The sequence below is a fragment of the Ranitomeya variabilis genome, chromosome 4 (genome assembly GCF_051348905.1).
Source record: "Ranitomeya variabilis isolate aRanVar5 chromosome 4, aRanVar5.hap1, whole genome shotgun sequence".
Lineage (NCBI taxonomy): Eukaryota > Metazoa > Chordata > Amphibia > Anura > Dendrobatidae > Ranitomeya > Ranitomeya variabilis.
This window is the reverse complement of record NC_135235.1, coordinates 590,707,215-590,725,576: the sequence shown is the minus strand read 5'-3', so window position 1 is coordinate 590,725,576 and position 18,362 is coordinate 590,707,215. Positions and strand designations below refer to the sequence as shown.

General features: G+C 48.8%; 1 protein-coding gene across 2 annotated transcripts in view; it reads right to left on the bottom strand.

The window, feature by feature from the left end:
• LOC143765946 (formin-H-like) overlaps positions 1 to 10,805 on the bottom strand; it is a 196,275-nt gene extending 185,470 nt beyond the window's left edge. For both annotated transcript variants that reach the window (XM_077253165.1, XM_077253168.1), the window contains exon 1: positions 10,660 to 10,805. In XM_077253165.1, coding sequence (XP_077109280.1) covers positions 10,660 to 10,692 — 33 coding nt within the window. In that variant the 5' untranslated portion in view covers positions 10,693 to 10,805. The remainder of the gene's footprint in view (positions 1 to 10,659) is intronic.
• Between the last annotated feature and the right edge of the window lie 7,557 nt (positions 10,806 to 18,362).

Below are 18,362 nucleotides of genomic sequence, written 5' to 3'. Positions count from 1 at the left end.
GAAACTGGCTCACATGAGGACCGCCCCAAAGGAAGACCAAGAGTCACCTCTGCTTCTGAGGATAAGTTTATCCGAATCACCAGCCTCAGAAATCACAGGTTAACAGCAGCTCAGGTTAGAGACCAGGTCAATGCCACAGAGAGTTCTAGCAGCAGACACATCTCTACAGCAACTGTTAGGCCGGGATCACACACAGCGAGATACGGCCGAGTCTCGCAGGTTAAAGCCAAGCTCTAGCACCGGCACTCCGGAGCGGAGCATGCAGCCGCATAGCAATACATGGAGCCGCATGCTCCGCTCCGGAGTGCCGGTGCCAGAGCTTGGTTTTAGACTTGGCCGCAATTTTTTTATCGCATAGCAATCATCCGTATTACGGTCTAGTGTGACTCTGGCCTTAATCATATTATACGATTATTATCTCTGCACAAATTAATCCGAAAAACTTAAGATTCTGCAAATGTTTCCATTTTTTTCTTGGCCGAGAGGCTAAAAAATATTAAAGGTTAAAAAGTAGAACTCTTTGGCCACAATGATTACAGGCATGTGTGTACCAAAAAAGGCACATAATTTCAGCAAAAGATCATCCCGCCAACCATTAAGCATGGGGGTGGATCAATCATGCTTTGGGGTTGTGTTGCTGCCAATGGAGCATTTCATAGGTAGAGGGAAGAATGGATTCAATTAAATTTCAACAAATTCTTCATGCAAACATAACTCCATCTGTAAAAAAACTGAAGTTGAAAAGAGGATGGTTTCCACAAATGGATAATGATCCTAAACACATGTCAAAATCCACAATAGACTACCTCAAAAGGTGCAAGTGCGGCGCCCCAGGGTCCTGGTCATCGCAGTGGTATTTTTTTCTCTCGGGGAGAGTGATGCTACGTTTGGAGGCAAAGAAGGATAACTGCATCCAGGTATCACAAACATGCAACACATTTCACACTCCAGGCTACCAGGGGGATCTCTGCTCCTATTTATTAGGTCACTCCCCACATAGGTAAAACTGGTCGCCTGTAGGGAGAGTGAGTCAGTTGCTGGCTGAGCTCAGCTCAGTGAGTTGGTCCTTGACAGGGGTGGGATCCTGTCAGTGAACGAAGGAGAAAGGACACGGAGCTGTGCATGCCCTCAGAGCTGCAGCTCCTAGGAAGAGACATTGAAGGCAGAACTGTATTGCAGTGAGCAAGAAGGAAGTTGTAGCAAAGGATAGGATACCAGAAGGGGACCAGCCCTACACAGGTTGCCTCCTTCTGAGGTGCAGAATCCCGGTAGCCGGAACACCGAGGGAGTAAGGACCTTTATGCTTTGCTCCAGAGACCGGCAGGGCAGCTAATTGCAAGTTACCTGTCCGCCCTACACCCAGGAGGCACGGTGGCAACCTTTGGAGGCCGGGGCGTGCTAGACTCCCTATAAACAGCCTCAAGCCACCAGTCATACGGGTTTGTCCTATCCTATATGGGGGACAGAGAGAAAGACATTACATCTGTGAGGACCTTATGTGAAGCCTTAGGCAGTAAGGAACTACATCACTGCAGCACAAGGGAAGGCTACTGATTTCCACCTGGATAAGCGGACTCTGGACTTGCCTCCAAACTGGCTGGACTCTGCCTGCCCTGTGATCTGGTGCCCTGGACTGTGGATGCTGAAGTCTTCAGTAAAGGTAAAGAGACTGCAACCTTGTGTCCTTGTTCTTCTCTGCGCCTCTCACCATCCACCATCTACACACCGGGAAGCCCTGGGGACATACTTCACCTGTGGGAAGGTATACCATCTAGCTACCATAACATCACCCCAGTGGACCCCTTAAAGCAGCGTCGGTCACCCTGACCAAATACCACAGGTGGGGTCACGAGCACAAACTTTATCCCTTTAAAGACCTTTCCCTTTTACACGGATGTCCCAGGGCCACGAACCGGGTCAGCCACTGTGACATCCCCCTATGAACTGCAGGACCCGGTATTGAATATCCCACGGCCCCATGGGGGCGCTCCACAAGCTGAAGATTTTACAATGGCGCTCACAGTCCCCTGATCTGAACATCATTGAAAATCTGTGGCTAGACCTCAAAATAGCAGTGCATGCAAGACAACCCAAGAATCTCATGGAACAGGAAGAATTTTCCAAAGAAGAATCCCTCAAACAAGAATTGAAAGACTCTTGGCTGACTAAAAAGTGTTTACATCCTGTGATACTTTGAAAAGGGGGTACTATTAGGTACTAACCATGCAAGGTGCCCAAACTTTTGCTCCTTTTCCTTTTTTGTAATTTTTAAAATGTAATGTTTTGCCTAAAATCTAAAGGAAATGTGCCATCTTTATCTTTAGCTCTTTTTAAAGATCATTTCAGCTTCAACTTGCTTAACTGTTCACAATAACAGTAATTTTGACCAAGGGTGTCCAAACTTTTATATGCCACTGTACATGTATATGACAGTTTCAGCAGATAAAGCCCTTGGCCAAAAGATCATTCCACCGACTGTTGTCACATTATGTTTTATTATAGCCAGCTTTTGGATCATCTCCATGTCTAACACTGCAGTTCCTCTTTTCCAGAATGATTCGTAAAACAACAAATGAGATTGTCATCATGTAACGGGGCACTGGGCAGCAGCCGTGGGCTAGGTACTCATCTCTTACATGAAGGTGGGGGTCCTGGGTGTGTGGACTTCTATTGGGGCGCTACACACTTGCAGACCACATGTTACTGATCTTTTTGATTGGCCAGGACCAGATGTTGAGGACTTCAATTAGGGAGACTGCCAGTCAAAAACAAACTTTTTTTTAACGATAATTTGGTGGGGATTATATACTAAAGATAGCGAGTGCACAGCTTAATTAATTTCCTTCGTCACATGGAGGATTTTTACACACAGTCTCAATTTCTTTCTCTTAACTTTCTTAGTTTTTGTCTCCACTGGTTCATCTGTCTTCAACACAACCCAGCATATTACTACAATCCAGTGAGAGTCCTGTTCTCAACCCGCAGTTCCGCATCCTCTTCCCTCTTAAGGAACTAGTTTGCCACTATGTCCAGTACTTAGCCTCTCTGCTTGCCGATTCCTTGGAACTTGCACCCAGGTCACTCTCTCTGTCTCACGTTCTCTGTTCCATCCTGGCTTATTACCTCTCTGAGTTATAAAATCGGGGCCATACTGCTAGACGTCCTGTCCAAGGACTCCAGTGCATCTGATCTTCCTCACCCTGATATTTCTTCCTGGTATGTCCGCTGGCTGCTACCCCAATCCCATCACCATCACCCCACTTTCCTGATCTTCCTCACCCTGATATTTCTTCCTGGTATGTCCGCTGGCTGCTATGACTGTTTTTTTTTTTTTTTGTTTGTTTGTTTTTTCCCCCTTCCCATGCATGTTTTCTCATTGTAATTCCTTGATGCCAATACACAGTTTGGCTTTATCTTTCCATTTGGGTCTATTTCCCCTTGCATTTTCCCTTCTGACTTCTAATTAATCCCCTCCTGTGTCTGTGACCAGTCTCCCTGCTGCCCCTCCCTCCTGATCACACCTGGCCTATTTCATGAGCCCTTAGCCTGTTATAAATTCAGAGTCACAGGTCTGTCTGGACCTTGGTCTGTCTCTATAAGGATGTCGCTAAAAGGATAATAACAAATATTATAGCAGAAATATGCCAGAAATGAGCCAGAAGTGAACAGAAGGTAAGACTAACCCCTGTTAATAACTGTACTCAATTTCATTAACTTTCTGCCACACTATGCTGACATACGCTATAACAGTTTTGGCTCCCTTACTCCTCACTCTCCTTCGCTATCCTCAAACACCAGCACCCCCTAACCAAGTAATAATCTCTCCTTCCCTCCTGCCTCCCCACCTGACCTCCTCCACTGACCTTCTCCTCAACCTCAGATCTCTCCTAATAAAACACAAAACAAGTCGCCCACTCTCCTTCTCTCACCTGCTCTGTCTCTCTCTGCTTCTCCTCACTGCTGGTGACATATCTCCCAATCCTGGACCCCCACAGCTCATACCAACCATTACTACCCCCTCCTATCGCTCCCAACCCACTATAAAAAACCGTAATCTTGCCAACCTCAAATCCGTGCCCATGACACCCACCCCCCTGCAACCTCTCTCTGGATCACTATGGAATGCCCGCTCCATCTGCAATAAACTCCATGTGATTCACGACCTCTTTACCTCTCGTAATCTTTTCTTTCTGGGCATCACTGAAACATGGCTGACACCCTCTGACACAGCCTCCCCCGCTGCACTATGTTACGGTGGCCTCCACTTCACCCACACTCCTCGCCCTGGCAACAAACATGGTGGAGGAGTGGGCCTTCTCCTTTCTTCCAACTGTACCTTTAACGCAATCCCACCTCTACCCTCCCTTATCCTCCCCTCTTTTGAAGTCCACTCTGTCCGCATCTACTCCCCCTACAACCTCCAAATGGCCATCATATACCGACCTCCGGGCCCGGCCACTGCCTTTATTGACCAATTCTCCACCTGGCTCCTTCACTTTCTCTCTGCTGACATTCCCACCATCATCATGGGTGACTTCAATATCCCCATTGACACCCACCAGTCAGCAGCCTCCAAACTCCTGTCCCTTACTTCATCCTTTGGACTTACTCAGTGGTCCTCCTCAGTCACCCACACAGATGGACACACATTAGACCTGGTCTTCACCCGTTTATGCCCCCTATCTAACGTCACAACCTCCCCTCTTCCTCTATCCGACCACCATCTACTCACTTTCTCATCCCTGCCCTCCTCACCTGTCACCCATGTCCAGCACCATGCGCACCCACGCAGGAACCTCGCACACCTAGACACCCACACACTCTCTGACTCTATCCTACCACTGTCCTCTATATCCTCACTACAAGACACAGACACTGCCACTGCTTTCTACAATGCCACTCTTGCATCAGCTATTGACACGGTTGCCCCTGTCATGCATAGCAGAGCGCGACGAACCAATAGACAACCCTGGCACAATAACATCACTAAAAAGCTTCGGCAAGAGTCCAGAATTGCAGAACGGCGTTGGAAGAAAACGCATTCACAAGATGATTTCACTGCACTCAAACAAGCAACACTGGCATTCAAATCAGCTCTCACCTCTGCTAAACAGGCCTATTTCACAACCCTCGTATCTTCCTTATCCCACAACCCCAAACAGTTGTTCAACACTTTTAACTCCCTCCTCCGCCCACCACTGCCCCCTCCAACTTCCCTAATCGTTGCCGAGGACTTTGCCACGCACTTCAAAAATAAGATAGACCAAACAAGGCAAGTCTTTGTTGTCCAACCACCACAACCCCTTTGTATGAGAGACCAATGCCCAAACCCCATAACTTCACTCCCCAAAATCTCTGAAGGGGAGCTTGCTCATCTTCTCTCCAAATCACACCTCACCACTTGTGCACTTGACCCCATCCCATCCCACGTCCTCCCCAACCTCACCACCACACTAATCCCATCCCTAACCCATCTCTTCAACCTTTCACTAACTTCTGGTACCTTCCCCTCTGCCTTCAAACATGCCACAATCACACCTATCCTCAAAAAGCCATCCCTTGACCCAAGCGCCATGTCCAGCTATCGCCCCATATCTTTGCTCCCATTTGCATCCAAACTCCTTGAGCAGCACGTCCATGCTGAACTTTCCTCTCACTTTGCATCTAACTCTCTCTTCGACAACCTACAATCTGGCTTCCGTCCCCACCATTCCACTGAGACTGCCCTGACCAAAATTACTAACGACTTACTTACAGCCAAAGCTAACAGACAGTTCTCTATTCTCCTCCTCCTAGACCTGTCCTCTGCCTTTGACACAGTTGACCACTGCCTCCTACTACAGATCCTCTCTTCCTTTGGGGTCAAAGACCTCGCCCTATCTTGGATCTCCTCATACCTTGCCAACCGCACATTTAGCGTTTCCTACTCCCATACTACCTCTTCATCTCGCCCCCTCTCTGTTGGTGTCCCTCAAGGCTCTGTCCTAGGACCCTTACTCTTCTCAATCTATACACTCGGCCTGGGACAACTCATAAAGTCCTATGGCTTCCAGTACCATTTATATGCCGATGACACTCAGATCTACCTCTCTGGTCCAGATGTCACCTCCTTGCTCTCCAGAATCCCAAAGTGTCTATCAGCCATATCCTCCTTCTTCTCCTCTCGCTTCCTCAAGCTCAATGTGGACAAATCTGAACTAATTATCTTTCCTCACTCTCGCATATCTTGCCTACCTGATCTATCTATCAAAATAAATGAAATCACACTTTCCCCTGTCCCCAAAATCCGCTGCCTCGGAGTAACCCTTGACTCTGCCCTGTCCTTCAAACCGCACATCCAAGCTCTCGCCACCTCCTGTCGCCTCCAGCTCAAAAATATTTCCAGAATCCGTCCTTTCCTCAACCCACACTCTACCAAAATGCTCGTGCATGCCCTAATCATCTCCCGCCTCGACTACTGCAACATACTCCTCTGTGGCCTACCTTCTAACACTCTCGCACCCCTCCAGTCCATCCTTAACTCTGCTGCCCGTCTAATTAATCTCTCTCCTCGCTACACTCCTGCTTCCCCTCTTTGCAAATCCCTTCACTGGCTCCCAATTTCTCAGCGTATCCAGTTTAAATTACTAACACTGACCTACAAAGCCATCCATAATCTTTCTCCTCCGTATATTTCCACACTAATCTCTCAATATCTTCCCTCACGTAATCTCCGGTCCTCCCAAGACCTCCTCCTTTCCTCCACGCTTATTCGCTCCTCACCCAATCGCATCCAAGACTTCTCCCGAATATCACCCATCCTCTGGAATTCAGTGCCCCAACACATCCGGTTATCCACTACTTTTGGATCCTTCAAAAGAAACCTGAAAACCCATCTCTTCAAAGAAGCTTACAGCCTGTAAAGACTACACGGCCACCTCAACACCACTGGAGCTACTGCAACCCTTGACCTACTGTCTCCTTCCCCACAAACCTGTAGATTGTAAGCCCGCAAGGGCAGGGTCCTCTTCCCGCTGTACCAGTCTGTCATTGTTAGTTTTGTTTACTGTAAGTGATATTTGTATTTTGATGTAACCCCTTCTCATGTACAGCACCATGGAATTAATGGTGCTATATAAATAAACAATAATAATAATAATAATAATCACTATCTCTCTTTACTCAGGAATCACACTATCCACTATTTCAGTCTCCACTCACATCAGGGATATCCACGTCATACGGCTCAGCTCATTAGTCAAACAATAAGTCTGCTTTTATTGCTTGGTGGGCATTATTTAATTCAGTATCAGGAAGTCCTCTCCAATCTTGCTACATAGGCCCTCCCTCTCTGAGCTAGTCCCAACTGTTAACTCTATTGCCTACTCACTAGCTGTTGCTGGGCATCTATCGCCTACTCACTAGTTGTTGCTGGGCATCTATCGTCTACTCACTAGCTGTTGCTGGGCAGATTACAACACCAACACAAATAATGTATATAACAATATACATTAGACATCATAACAGTACCTGTGTCTTCAAAGAGGAACGTGGGCATTATGTCCATCTCTTTACAACAATCATCAGGTAATTTCTACATACAGAGTGAGGGGAGTGATCTGTGGAGATCAAGATTGGCAGACACCCCAGCTCACACCTGAATAAACATTCTCCCCTCTTAAGAAAAAACATAATGTAATAGTAACCGTCACATTGTATGAGAGACAATGCTACGACCAAGACAAGTTTTTGGTAACCGCTACCAGGTGCTATTTGCAGTTTGGATAAATGGGGTGTAGTGTTGCAGTCTGTGAGGGATTATTATTATAGAATTTTCAAGATCTGTGCTACCTGTCAGTAATCGGAAACCTCTTTGTTTCCTACTGTCTTGATCAACTGCTGCTCAGACACAATAAATTTAGGTGGAGTCCGATGCAGGTTTTTGGTTGTTTTTATGGTGGATTCAAATGTCAATACCAAAGTAACGTAAAACTATATCTTTGTTTGGAAACCCGCAATACCTGACTTTAGCCGCAACACAGGTCAAGTGGTAGATGTCAGTGTGACGCCCCAGGGCCCTGGTTGTCACAGTGGCATTGCTTTCCTCATGGGGAGAGTGATGTCACGCTTGGAAGCGATGGAGGATTCCTTTTAACAGGTAAATGGCACATACAACCATACAACACAGTTCTGACTCCAGGCCAGAAGGGGGAGCTCTTCACCCAACTTCAGGGAAGCTGCTCTCTCTGGTCGGGAGGAGGAGTTAGTTGCTAGGCAGTTGCTAGGCAGTTAGGAAGAATTAGACAGTTGGTCCTGGACAGCAGACTGGAGCAGTCTGAGGCAGAAGGACGGGTGAGGGGCCATACAGCCTGAAGTGCTGTAGCTCCTAGATAGTGAGATACAGAAGGCAGAACAGCTAACGTGCTAACGTGCTAACGTGCCTTTAGCTAACGTGCTGGAGAGCAAAGCACAGGAGAGTGACAACAAAAGAGAATAGCTGCGACTGGGCTAAATCCCTGACAGAGCGCAGATACAGGTAACCGGAAGACTGAGGTTGTGTCATACTCTAGGAGGCACAGCAGAAACTGGTAGGACAGCTAGACTACATGTAATTTATCCGCCCTAATACCCAGGAGACACAGTGACACATAGAGCCTGGGTCGTGATAGAGACCCTGTAAAAAGGCTTGCGTCACCTGTTGTACTGGTTTGAGTCCTACCTAAAGGGGGACAGAGAGAACTGAGAGGACCTTGCCATAAGCCTTAGGCAGTAAGGGACTACAACAACACAGCGCTAGTAGGAAGGCTTTTAACTCCACCTGGTAAAGCTGGACTCTGAACTCGCTTCCAAGACGGCCAGACCCTGCCTGTACCTATGATCTGGTGCCCTGGACTGTGGCTGCCTGCTGCCATCAATAAACTAGGTAAAAAGACTGCTCAACTGTGTCCTTCACTCTTTACTGCACCACTCACCATCCTCCATCTATTCACCGGGAGCCCTGGGGACCTACTTCACCTGTGGAAAGTTATACCATCTGGCTGCCATAACTTCACCCCAGAGGACCCCTTTAAGCAGCGATGGTCATTCCTGACCAAATACCACAGGAACTTTCTTTAAAGACCGTCCCTTTAACATGGGCGCCCAGGGCCACGGACCAGGTCGTTGCCACAGTGACACATCCCTTTAAGTACCGGACCCTGTACCAAGTACCCCATGGCCCTGGCGTAGTGCAGGTGAATGGGGTCACATTGCAATTCCCAGATAAGCAAGTGGGAGGAAATCCAACTGGTTCTGACATTGTGCGATTTGCTTGTCGCAGTACCTTGTCCATTCCCCGGCATTACGCTGCGATGTAGTAGCTCCAAAGAACGATTGTTTGCTGCACAACCATGCACAAAGTCGCCATGTAGCCCGGCATAAATGACTGAAACACTCTGCTGCTGTATAAGCAGGACAAGATCAGGATGGGTTTTCAGCCACAGACACAGCTGAGTATTAGATCTTGCAGACAGAAGAATTGAAACACAAAAGAAAGAAATTTTCATTGTTCTTGTGCCAGTTTTTGTTGTTGTTATTTTCACTGCTTTTTTTTAATGTACGGTAATTTGACTTTTTTTTTATTTTTAGCTTGTACGTTACATTTTATGCTTTTGGAAGCCATTGTTATCAGGATTTTTAGGGACATGATATTTCCAGACAGATTGCAGATTTGTCGCAGTGTGAGCGTGTGATGCAAAAAAATGCATCCCCCCAAAAAAAAAAAAATCTTGTAAAAATCTTTTCCAGGCATAAATTTGCTACAAAAAGAAAACTGCAGACTGCTGAGTGCACAATACACAGGAGTAAACCGACTTGAGTAGTCGAGAAACCCTTTAAGAGCTTGTGCACACAAACGTAAAAATTGGACAAGTGCTATCCGTTGTTTTGACGGATAACACTCATCCAAATGTTGTTCTGCGGGGCCGTGCACATGTCCAATTTTTTCATTGGGCCCAGTCAGTCCAAGGAAAGAAATCACAGCATGCATGAGTTTCATTATCGGATCGCATTCGAGGAATTCATTTTTATGGGTCAGTGGAAAATATTGGACTGCACTCAGATGACATCTGATTGCAGTTCGATTTTCTTGAACTGATAAAACGGAGAATTTTTATCCACATATGAGAAAAACATATGAGAGTCCACTCTGATCAAACGCTGACCAAATTAACATAATCGGACCGTTTTTCTCAGATTAGAGAAAAACAGGGGTGTTACCGAAAAACAGTGCTGCCTTAGTAAATGGTGGTAATCCTCATGTTGGTGGTGCGATTCACCTGCAGACATGTACTCGCCTTCTTACCCAGGTAGATTATAGCATTTAATATGTAACCCTGAGATGTCAATGGCTAAAATAGCAGCTCCCATGATAATAAATGCCCTCCACAGCAGATGGTGATGATCCTGGCAGCATAGTGAGAAGCGATGATGAGTAGTTGTGCATAACCTTTATGAACTTTGACAATTCCCTTTGGCTACATCTATAGTTGAGGAAGGATTGCGCAATTGCTACCTCTGTGATTGCTTTGTGCAGAAGTAATAAGGCAGCAATGACAAGTGAAGGCTCAGATTCCTCATCTTCCTCTGACCTAATACTTCTCCCCCACACCCCAGAGATGGCACCAACTGACGGGCACTTACCTGGGTGGGCAGATGTTTCTTATGGTCAGCCATGACTCCAGTGAGCTGTCCACTTGCCCAACACCCTGGAGAGCTGGAGGTCAGTCAGAGGCTAATACGAGGAGCAGCGGTTACACGGAGGGTTCTGCGTCGGGCACTTCCTCCTAGACCAACTTCCTCGTTTCTTGTTTCGCACACACACAAAAAAAATACCTGCAGAATCCGAGCACCTGGGAAGGCTTTAAAGAGACATGCACCTATAATCTGGGAAACCACATGAACAACAGTTCCAGCAAGTCTGTCTTTAATCAGTTTGATGCCCCTAGTCCTGTCTCTCAGGGTATGTGCACACGTGGCGGATTCTGCACCCTGCGTTTTACCTGCGGATTTACCATGGATTTACCTCAGTTTTTGTGTGGATTCCAATTATGGAGCAGGTGTAAACCGCTGTGGAATCCGCACAAAGAATTGACATGCTGAGGAAAATACAACGCAGCGTTTCCGTGAGGTATTTTCCGCAGCACGTTCACTGTGAATTTGGTTTTCCATAGGTTTACATGGTACTGTACAACGCATGGAAAACTGCTGCGAATCCGCAACGTGTGCACATAGCCTAAATATCCAGTAAGGGCCGGAGCTGGAGCCGCCCCTCCCCCCAGCGGCGTAAGTGAAGGTCAACATGACCATGGGATGGAGGGAGGGGTTAGGGTTAATGGGGCAGGGATTTGAAGAAAGGCGGGAGGTTAAATAGTGGTGTGGGGGGTGGTGCTCAGCAGTTCCCGCTCTCCGGGCCATTCTGTGTGCACTCACCATGTCCGCCGTGGATCGTGCCTTGGAGAGTCTGAGGGCTGCGGCTGCTTCGCACCCTCCCGGCTGGCTGGAACAGCAGGTGGCAGGAATCGTGGGGAGCGGCGGTCCGGCGGCAGTGACGGCGTCTCCTCTGCGGCGTTCGCGCCGGGCCAGGCCCCCAGAGCGTCTCTCTCCCGACGTAGCTCCCCGGGCTCCCCGTCGGCGTAGGAGCCCCTCCAGGGACCCTCCAGGCCGGGCGCAATCTAGTCGCGGTGCCAGCGCGCCCCGGCCTGGGAGGAATCCAACAGCCAGAAGGGGCCCATCATCGGCTGCTAGGCCTTCGCCTCGCTGCATAGTGGGGGCGGAGCCTGCGCGAGCCGGCCAGCGCGTGAGGCAGCGTGCAGCGGGGGGCCGCGGCGGTGATGTCCCTGCCGCGCGGCCTGCCTCAGCTTCAAACAGGAGCGGGCGGAGCGACGGCTATGGACCGGGTGGCCCGGTAGCCCACGGGCCGACCCTGTTTTCGGCAGCAGGACCTTCTTCCGTGACCGGAGGCCCGGATTTAATGGTGGTCTCGTCAGGGCTGGATGGGAGCCCAGGACCTACATCGGTGCAGCCATCTGGTGGTCGGCTGGCACCCGTCTCTTCATCGCCACCTGCTGGAGTGTCGCGAGGAGTGCAGCTGGATCCAAACCAAGGACACGCAGGATTATCCCCTTTAGATGGATCCTTTTCTTCAGGACAGAGTCATCAGGACCCAGGTATTCCGGCTGGAGGGATCACAGCTCCCTCGCAGCCTGGTGAGTGTGCGTCCGTGTCTTTACTATCTGCGCAATTGTTATCCTCTCCAGTTGTTCGGGGGCTGCAAGGGGATGGGGGATTTGCTTCGGGGGTTTTGGTCCCGAGTGTGGGGGATGCGGGTGGCGTACGTGCAGTTTTAAATGACGTTAGGGATTTACTGGTACGGTTGGAGGGGGGTATGAATGATCAGAGGCATTTGGCGGCTTGGATGGCTGCTCGAGGAGGGGTTATTGGTGCACGTGATATGGCGGTTGGCCCCGTGGCTCCGGTTTCGGTTTCGGTTCAGACAGATAAGGAGAAGGAATGTCGCATTCACTTGGATGATAGGGCTCACGGGGAAGTGTATGTTTGTTTTGAGGGCCCGTTGGGGGCGCACCTTAAAAAAGAGGTGAAGGAGAAAATCGTTAAGGATGAGTATGTGGAAATTTTTTCTTTGCTTCCTCTGGAAAAATTTAATCTGGAGAAGGGGAAGAAGGATGACAGCAAGAAGGAGGAGGAGGAAAAGCGCAGATGGCGACTTATTCCTCAGACTTTCGTTAACTGGTTACAAGCTTTCGCTATACTGGCTAGCGTGATTGGTGAGAGGGCGCCGGAGAATTGCTCGGGTCTGTTCTGCTATATGGACTCCATTGGGGAGGCTCATAGGGTTTATGGGGGGCAGGCCTGGTTGAGGTATGACGAGCAATTTCGGCAAAGGAAAGCGATTCGTCCAACGTTGCGTTGGGACCAAAAGGACATCGGGCTTTGGTTGCGCGTGATGGCGCAATATAGATTTGGTCATTCCTTTCAGGGGGGAGCCGGATCTTCCGGCCAAGGGGGTCAGTCCAGCAGTACGGGGGTGTCAGGCCAGTCTGGTCAGTCAGGGGGACATAAAGCGGGTTTGTGCTGGCAATTCAATGATGGGCAGTGTAAGTTCGGAGTTAACTGCAAGTTCAAGCACTTATGCTCCCATTGTAGTGGCTCCTCTCACGGGGCCTCAAAATGCTTTAAGAAAGCAAAATCGAAGTCAGGAGGGGGGAATTCCCATGGGGGTGACGCCGGTGAGTCTGGAAAGGATGGCCCCCTTTCTAAATAGATATCCGAAGAGAGAGGCGGCCGAGTTGTTAATTAAGGGTTTTCAGTTTGGTTTTGTTATTCCGGCCCCGTCTTTCGATGTCCCCCGGGTTATTAAGAACTTGCGGTCAGCTTTTGTACACAAGGAGATTGTATCGGAAAAGTTGAAGAAGGAAGTGGCTTTGGGCAGGATGTCCGGTCCATTTTTGGCTCCGCCGTTTGCAGATTTGGTGGTGTCACCTCTAGGTGTGGTGCCCAAGAAGGAAGTGGGCAAGTTTCGTTTGATTCACCACCTGTCTTATCCTCGTGGTTTCTCGGTGAATGACGGTATTGCCCCGGAGCTTTGCTCGGTGGTTTATGCGTCCTTTGATGAGGCCATTGGGTGGGTACGCAAGTTTGGTAAAGGGGCCTTGTTGGCTAAAACTGATATTGAGGCGGCATTTCGGTTGTTGCCGGTTCATCCAGAAAGTGTTAAACTTCTTGGTTGTTGTTGGGAAGGGGGTTTCTTCGTGGACCGTTGTTTGCCCATGGGATGTTCTTTATCGTGTGCTTTGTTCGAAACATTCAGTTCATTTTTAGAATGGGCAATTAAGGACGTATCGGATTGTGATTCCGTTATACACTACTTGGACGATTTTTTGTGTGTGGGCCCGGCTGGGTCTGATCGTTGCAATAGGCTGTTGAGGGCTGTCGAGTGGGTGGCCGAGCGGTTTGGGGTTCCCTTAGCCCCCGGTAAGACGGAAGGTCCGAGCACATGTTTGAGTTTTCTGGGCATTGTTATTGATACAATGGCTTGGGAGTTTCGGTTGCCTGCGGAGAAGATAGTAGGTTTGCGTGAGGATTTGGCTCGGGCGCGTCGTGTTAAGAAACTGTCGTTGCGGGATTTGCAATCACTGCTGGGAAAACTCAATTTTGCTTGCAGGGTGATGCCGATGGGGAGAGTTTTTTCCAGGAGGTTAGCGGGTGCCACGGCCGGGGTCCGTGCTCCGCACCATTTTGTTCGTTTATCGGCTGACTTGAAAGAAGATTTGGCGGTTTGGAGCTCCTTTTTGGAAACGTACAATGGTCGTTCTTTGATGATGGAAGAAGTAGTAGGTAATGAGTCGCTGGATTTGTTCACGGATGCGGCTGGCGGTAGTGGTTTTGGGGCGTACTTCAGAGGACAGTGGTGTGCTGCCCCTTGGCCCGCGGAATGGTTTTCAGAGGGATTAGTTCGGAATGTTGCGCTTCTGGAACTTTTCCCGATTTTGGTGGCAGTTCATTTGTGGAGACAGGAATTCCGTAACAGGCGCATTCGTTTCAACTGTGATAACATGGGGGTGGTTTGTGCAGTGAATGGTCTCACAGCATCTTCACCTCCGGTGGTGCGGGTTTTGCGACAATTGGTGCTTCGTTGTTTGGAATTGAATTCACAGGTTACGGCCACTCATGTGCCTGGGGTGTGTAACTCAATTGCTGATTCTCTTTCTCGTTTTCAGTTCGACCGTTTTCGGTTCTTGGCGCCAGAGGCAGAGATCAGCGGTTTGGAATGCCCGGCGGAGCTTTGGCTTGTGGTATCCGGGACGCAGAAGATTTGATAAGGTCATCGTTGGCTCCCAAGACATGGGAGGCTTATCAGGCGGCTTGGCTTTCATGGGAAAGGGAGTTGTCATCTTACCCGGATGTGGGGGATTTTGATTCGCAGGTGGGTGTCTTGTTGTCGTGGCTGAGTCGGGGTTTTGCTGAAGGTTGGTCGTGGTCTAAGGTATCGCGTTTGTTGGCCGCTCTGGCTTTTGGTTGTAGGATACGGGGACAGCGGGATTTGTCCAAAGTATTTTTGGTAAAACAGGCAGTGAAAGGTTTCCGCAGACATTATGGTCGCTTGGATTCCCGGCGTCCTGTGTCTTTTGTTATGTTGGAAGGGTTGGGTGACGTGTTGGGGGATTGTTGTGAATCGGTTTTTGAACATTGTTTGTTTAGACTGGCTTTCTCGTTTGCCTTTTTTGGCGCGTTGAGAATTGGGGAGTTGGTGTCCCCCAATAAGAGAGTGGCGGCAGGAATTTTGGCGCGCGATGTATTTTTGTCCGATGGGCGTGTGGAGTTCTGGTTACGTCGCTCTAAGACGGATCAAATTGGTCAGGGTAAGAGGATTGTGCTAGGTTTGGTTGCGGGGTCCAGAATGTGCCCCGTCAGCTGTTTGAAGTGTTTTTGGGGGTGGTTCCCTTCTAGGGACGGTTCGTTGCTGTGCCACAGGGATGGGTCGTCGTTGTCGCGTTATCAGTTTCTTATGGTTTTCAAGAAGTCGGTTAGAGCTTTAGGTTTGGACGATTCTTGTTTCGCTCCTCATTCGTTTCGTATTGGGGCGGCAACTGCTGCTGCTGTGGGAGGTTTGGATTCCGAGGTTATCAAGCGGATTGGTAGATGGTCGTCCAATAGGTACCGCAGTTACGTTAGATATTGAGTGGAAGGTTGTTGGGTGCTTGTGGGCATCAGTTGCTTTGTGTTTGGTTTACTTTAGCAGTTTTTTAACTGTTTATGTTTGTATCTTTTAGGTTCTTTGCCATTGCTTGTGTGGATTTTCGGCCATTCCTATGTCCATTGGGGAGCCTTGAGAGCGGACGTGCGGTCGGATGGTAGACAGCTGGGCTTCGATCGGTCGGTGGCGGTGGTCCGTTGGATTGGCTTCAGGGGTATGGCCTGGAACAGGGTCCTGAAGGAGTTTCACAAGGTGGTCATTTTGGATAAGCAACCAGATATTCTGGTGTTGCATGTGGGGGGTAATGATCTGGGGGTGAGACCTTTCAGAGAGTTAATCAGGGATATTAAACAAGATTTGCTGCGGTTGTGGCTTTTATACCCTGGTTTGGCAGTGGTTTGGTCTGAGATAGTGCCGCGGAAGCGATGGCGGAATATGCGGTCTTTGGAAAAACTTAATAAAGCGAGAATCAAAGTTAACAGAGCGGTGTCTGCTTTTGTTGTCCGGAATGGGGGAGTTGCCGTGAGGCATTTTGAGTTGGAAAAAGGTGATGGGGCCTTTTGGCTGGCTGATGGGGTACATTTAAATGCGGTGGGAATTGATTTCTGGGCACTTGGGTTGCAGGAGGGTGTGGAGAAGGCCATAGCTTTTCATTTTGGTGGGGTCTCGGGCCTTTGAGGTATTCAAAGTCCCTCGTTGTGGTGGCTGGGGGGGAGTCCTTGGAGTTGGTGGAAATTGGGTTGGGGGAGCCATTGGCTGATGGCTCCTCTGTATTTAGTGTTCAATTGGTTTTTGGATCTGGTGACTGGGGTGGGGGTTCCGGCAGGGGGAGTCGGTTCCCCTGGTTTCTAGCGTGAACAGCGAACCTTATGGGTTTTCGGTGCTCCTGAGCCAGTATGGAAACGGCTGGGAGTAAGTTGGCTTTGATTATGGTCACGCTTTGCTGTGTGGTTCACCAGATTCTTTGGGAGCTCCAAGGACTCCTTCACAGTTTCTCATTGTTGGTGGGTTTTATGCATTACTATGTTTGTTTATGCTAAATAAATAAAAGGCTGCTGTGGCCATTACTATTCCAAATAATTTGTTGTATGCGTTTTATTTGGGGATTAATGAGGTTTGCACTCGGAGCTAGGTGCAGCGACGGGTAGGTGTGGGTTTGGGTCCCCCTTACCCCAATCGCTCGACATTACCAGGGTCAAGTAAGGGCCGGAGCTGGAGCCGCCCCTCCCCCCAGCGGCGTAAGTGAAGGTCAACATGACCATGGGATGGAGGGAGGGGTTAGGGTTAATGGGGCAGGGATTTGAAGAAAGGCGGGAGGTTAAATAGTGGTGTGGGGGGTGGTGCTCAGCAGTTCCCGCTCTCCGGCCATTCTGTGTCCCGCCCGCCCGCCCTATTTTGTTTGTTATGTTGGGGTGTTAATTTTGTGCGGGGGAATTTTTTCTTGTGTTTTTAAGGGTCATGGTGGCTGTGGTGGCTGGGGGGGAGTCCTTGGAGTTGGTGGAAATTGGGTTGGGGGAGCCATTGGCTGATGGCTCCTCTGTATTTAGTGTTCAATTGGTTTTTGGATCTGGTGACTGGGGTGGGGGTTCCGGCAGGGGGAGTCGGTTCCCCTGGTTTCTAGCGTGAACAGCGAACCTTATGGGTTTTCGGTGCTCCTGAGCCAGTATGGAAACGGCTGGGAGTAAGTTGGCTTTGATTATGGTCACGCTTTGCTGTGTGGTTCACCAGATTCTTTGGGAGCTCCAAGGACTCCTTCACAGTTTCTCATTGTTGGTGGGTTTTATGCATTACTATGTTTGTTTATGCTAAATAAATAAAAGGCTGCTGTGGCCATTACTATTCCAAATAATTTGTTGTATGCGTTTTATTTGGGGATTAATGGGGTTTGCACTCGGAGCTAGGTGCAGCGACGGGTAGGTGTGGGTTTGGGTCCCCCTTACCCCAATCGCTCGACATTACCAGGGTCATGACCCGGGCAAAGATTTTTGTGGAGGGTGGAGAAAATCCAGCCTGGAACTGTTAGGCCGGGATCACACATACGCGAGATACCGCCGAGTCTCGCAAGTGAAAACCCAGCTCTGGCGCCGGCACTCCAGAGCGGAGCGTGCGGCCGCACAGCAATACATGGAGCTGCACGCTCCGCTCCGGAGTGCCGGCGCCAGAGCTGGGTTTTCACCTGCGAGACTCGGCGGTATCTCGCGTATGTGTGAGCCCGGCTTTAGCAGAATACTGTATCTGCAGTCTATGGCAGCCTGTGGGTTGTCTCAAAATAAACTACTGTTCTTTATGGCATTTGTGACTATTATTTGGAGAGTTCTTGGTGTTTTGTGCCTTTATTTTTATTTGCCTCATATTCATCTTTCTATTTGTGTCTCTTTTAAAGTCATTTATATATATATATATATATATATATATATATATATATATATACATATTCATCTGGTTTTTGTTAGTTTTTCTTATGTTTGCCACTACGTATTTTGCCATCTTCATCTTTCCATTTACATTTTTCTTAAGGTCATTTTGTTATAAGTTTAACTGTTTGTTTTTTTGTGGTTTTCTTTTTGTGTGTCCTTTTGTGCTCAGAGATCCTAATTCATTATTGCACCCATTTTTGGTGTTATGTTTT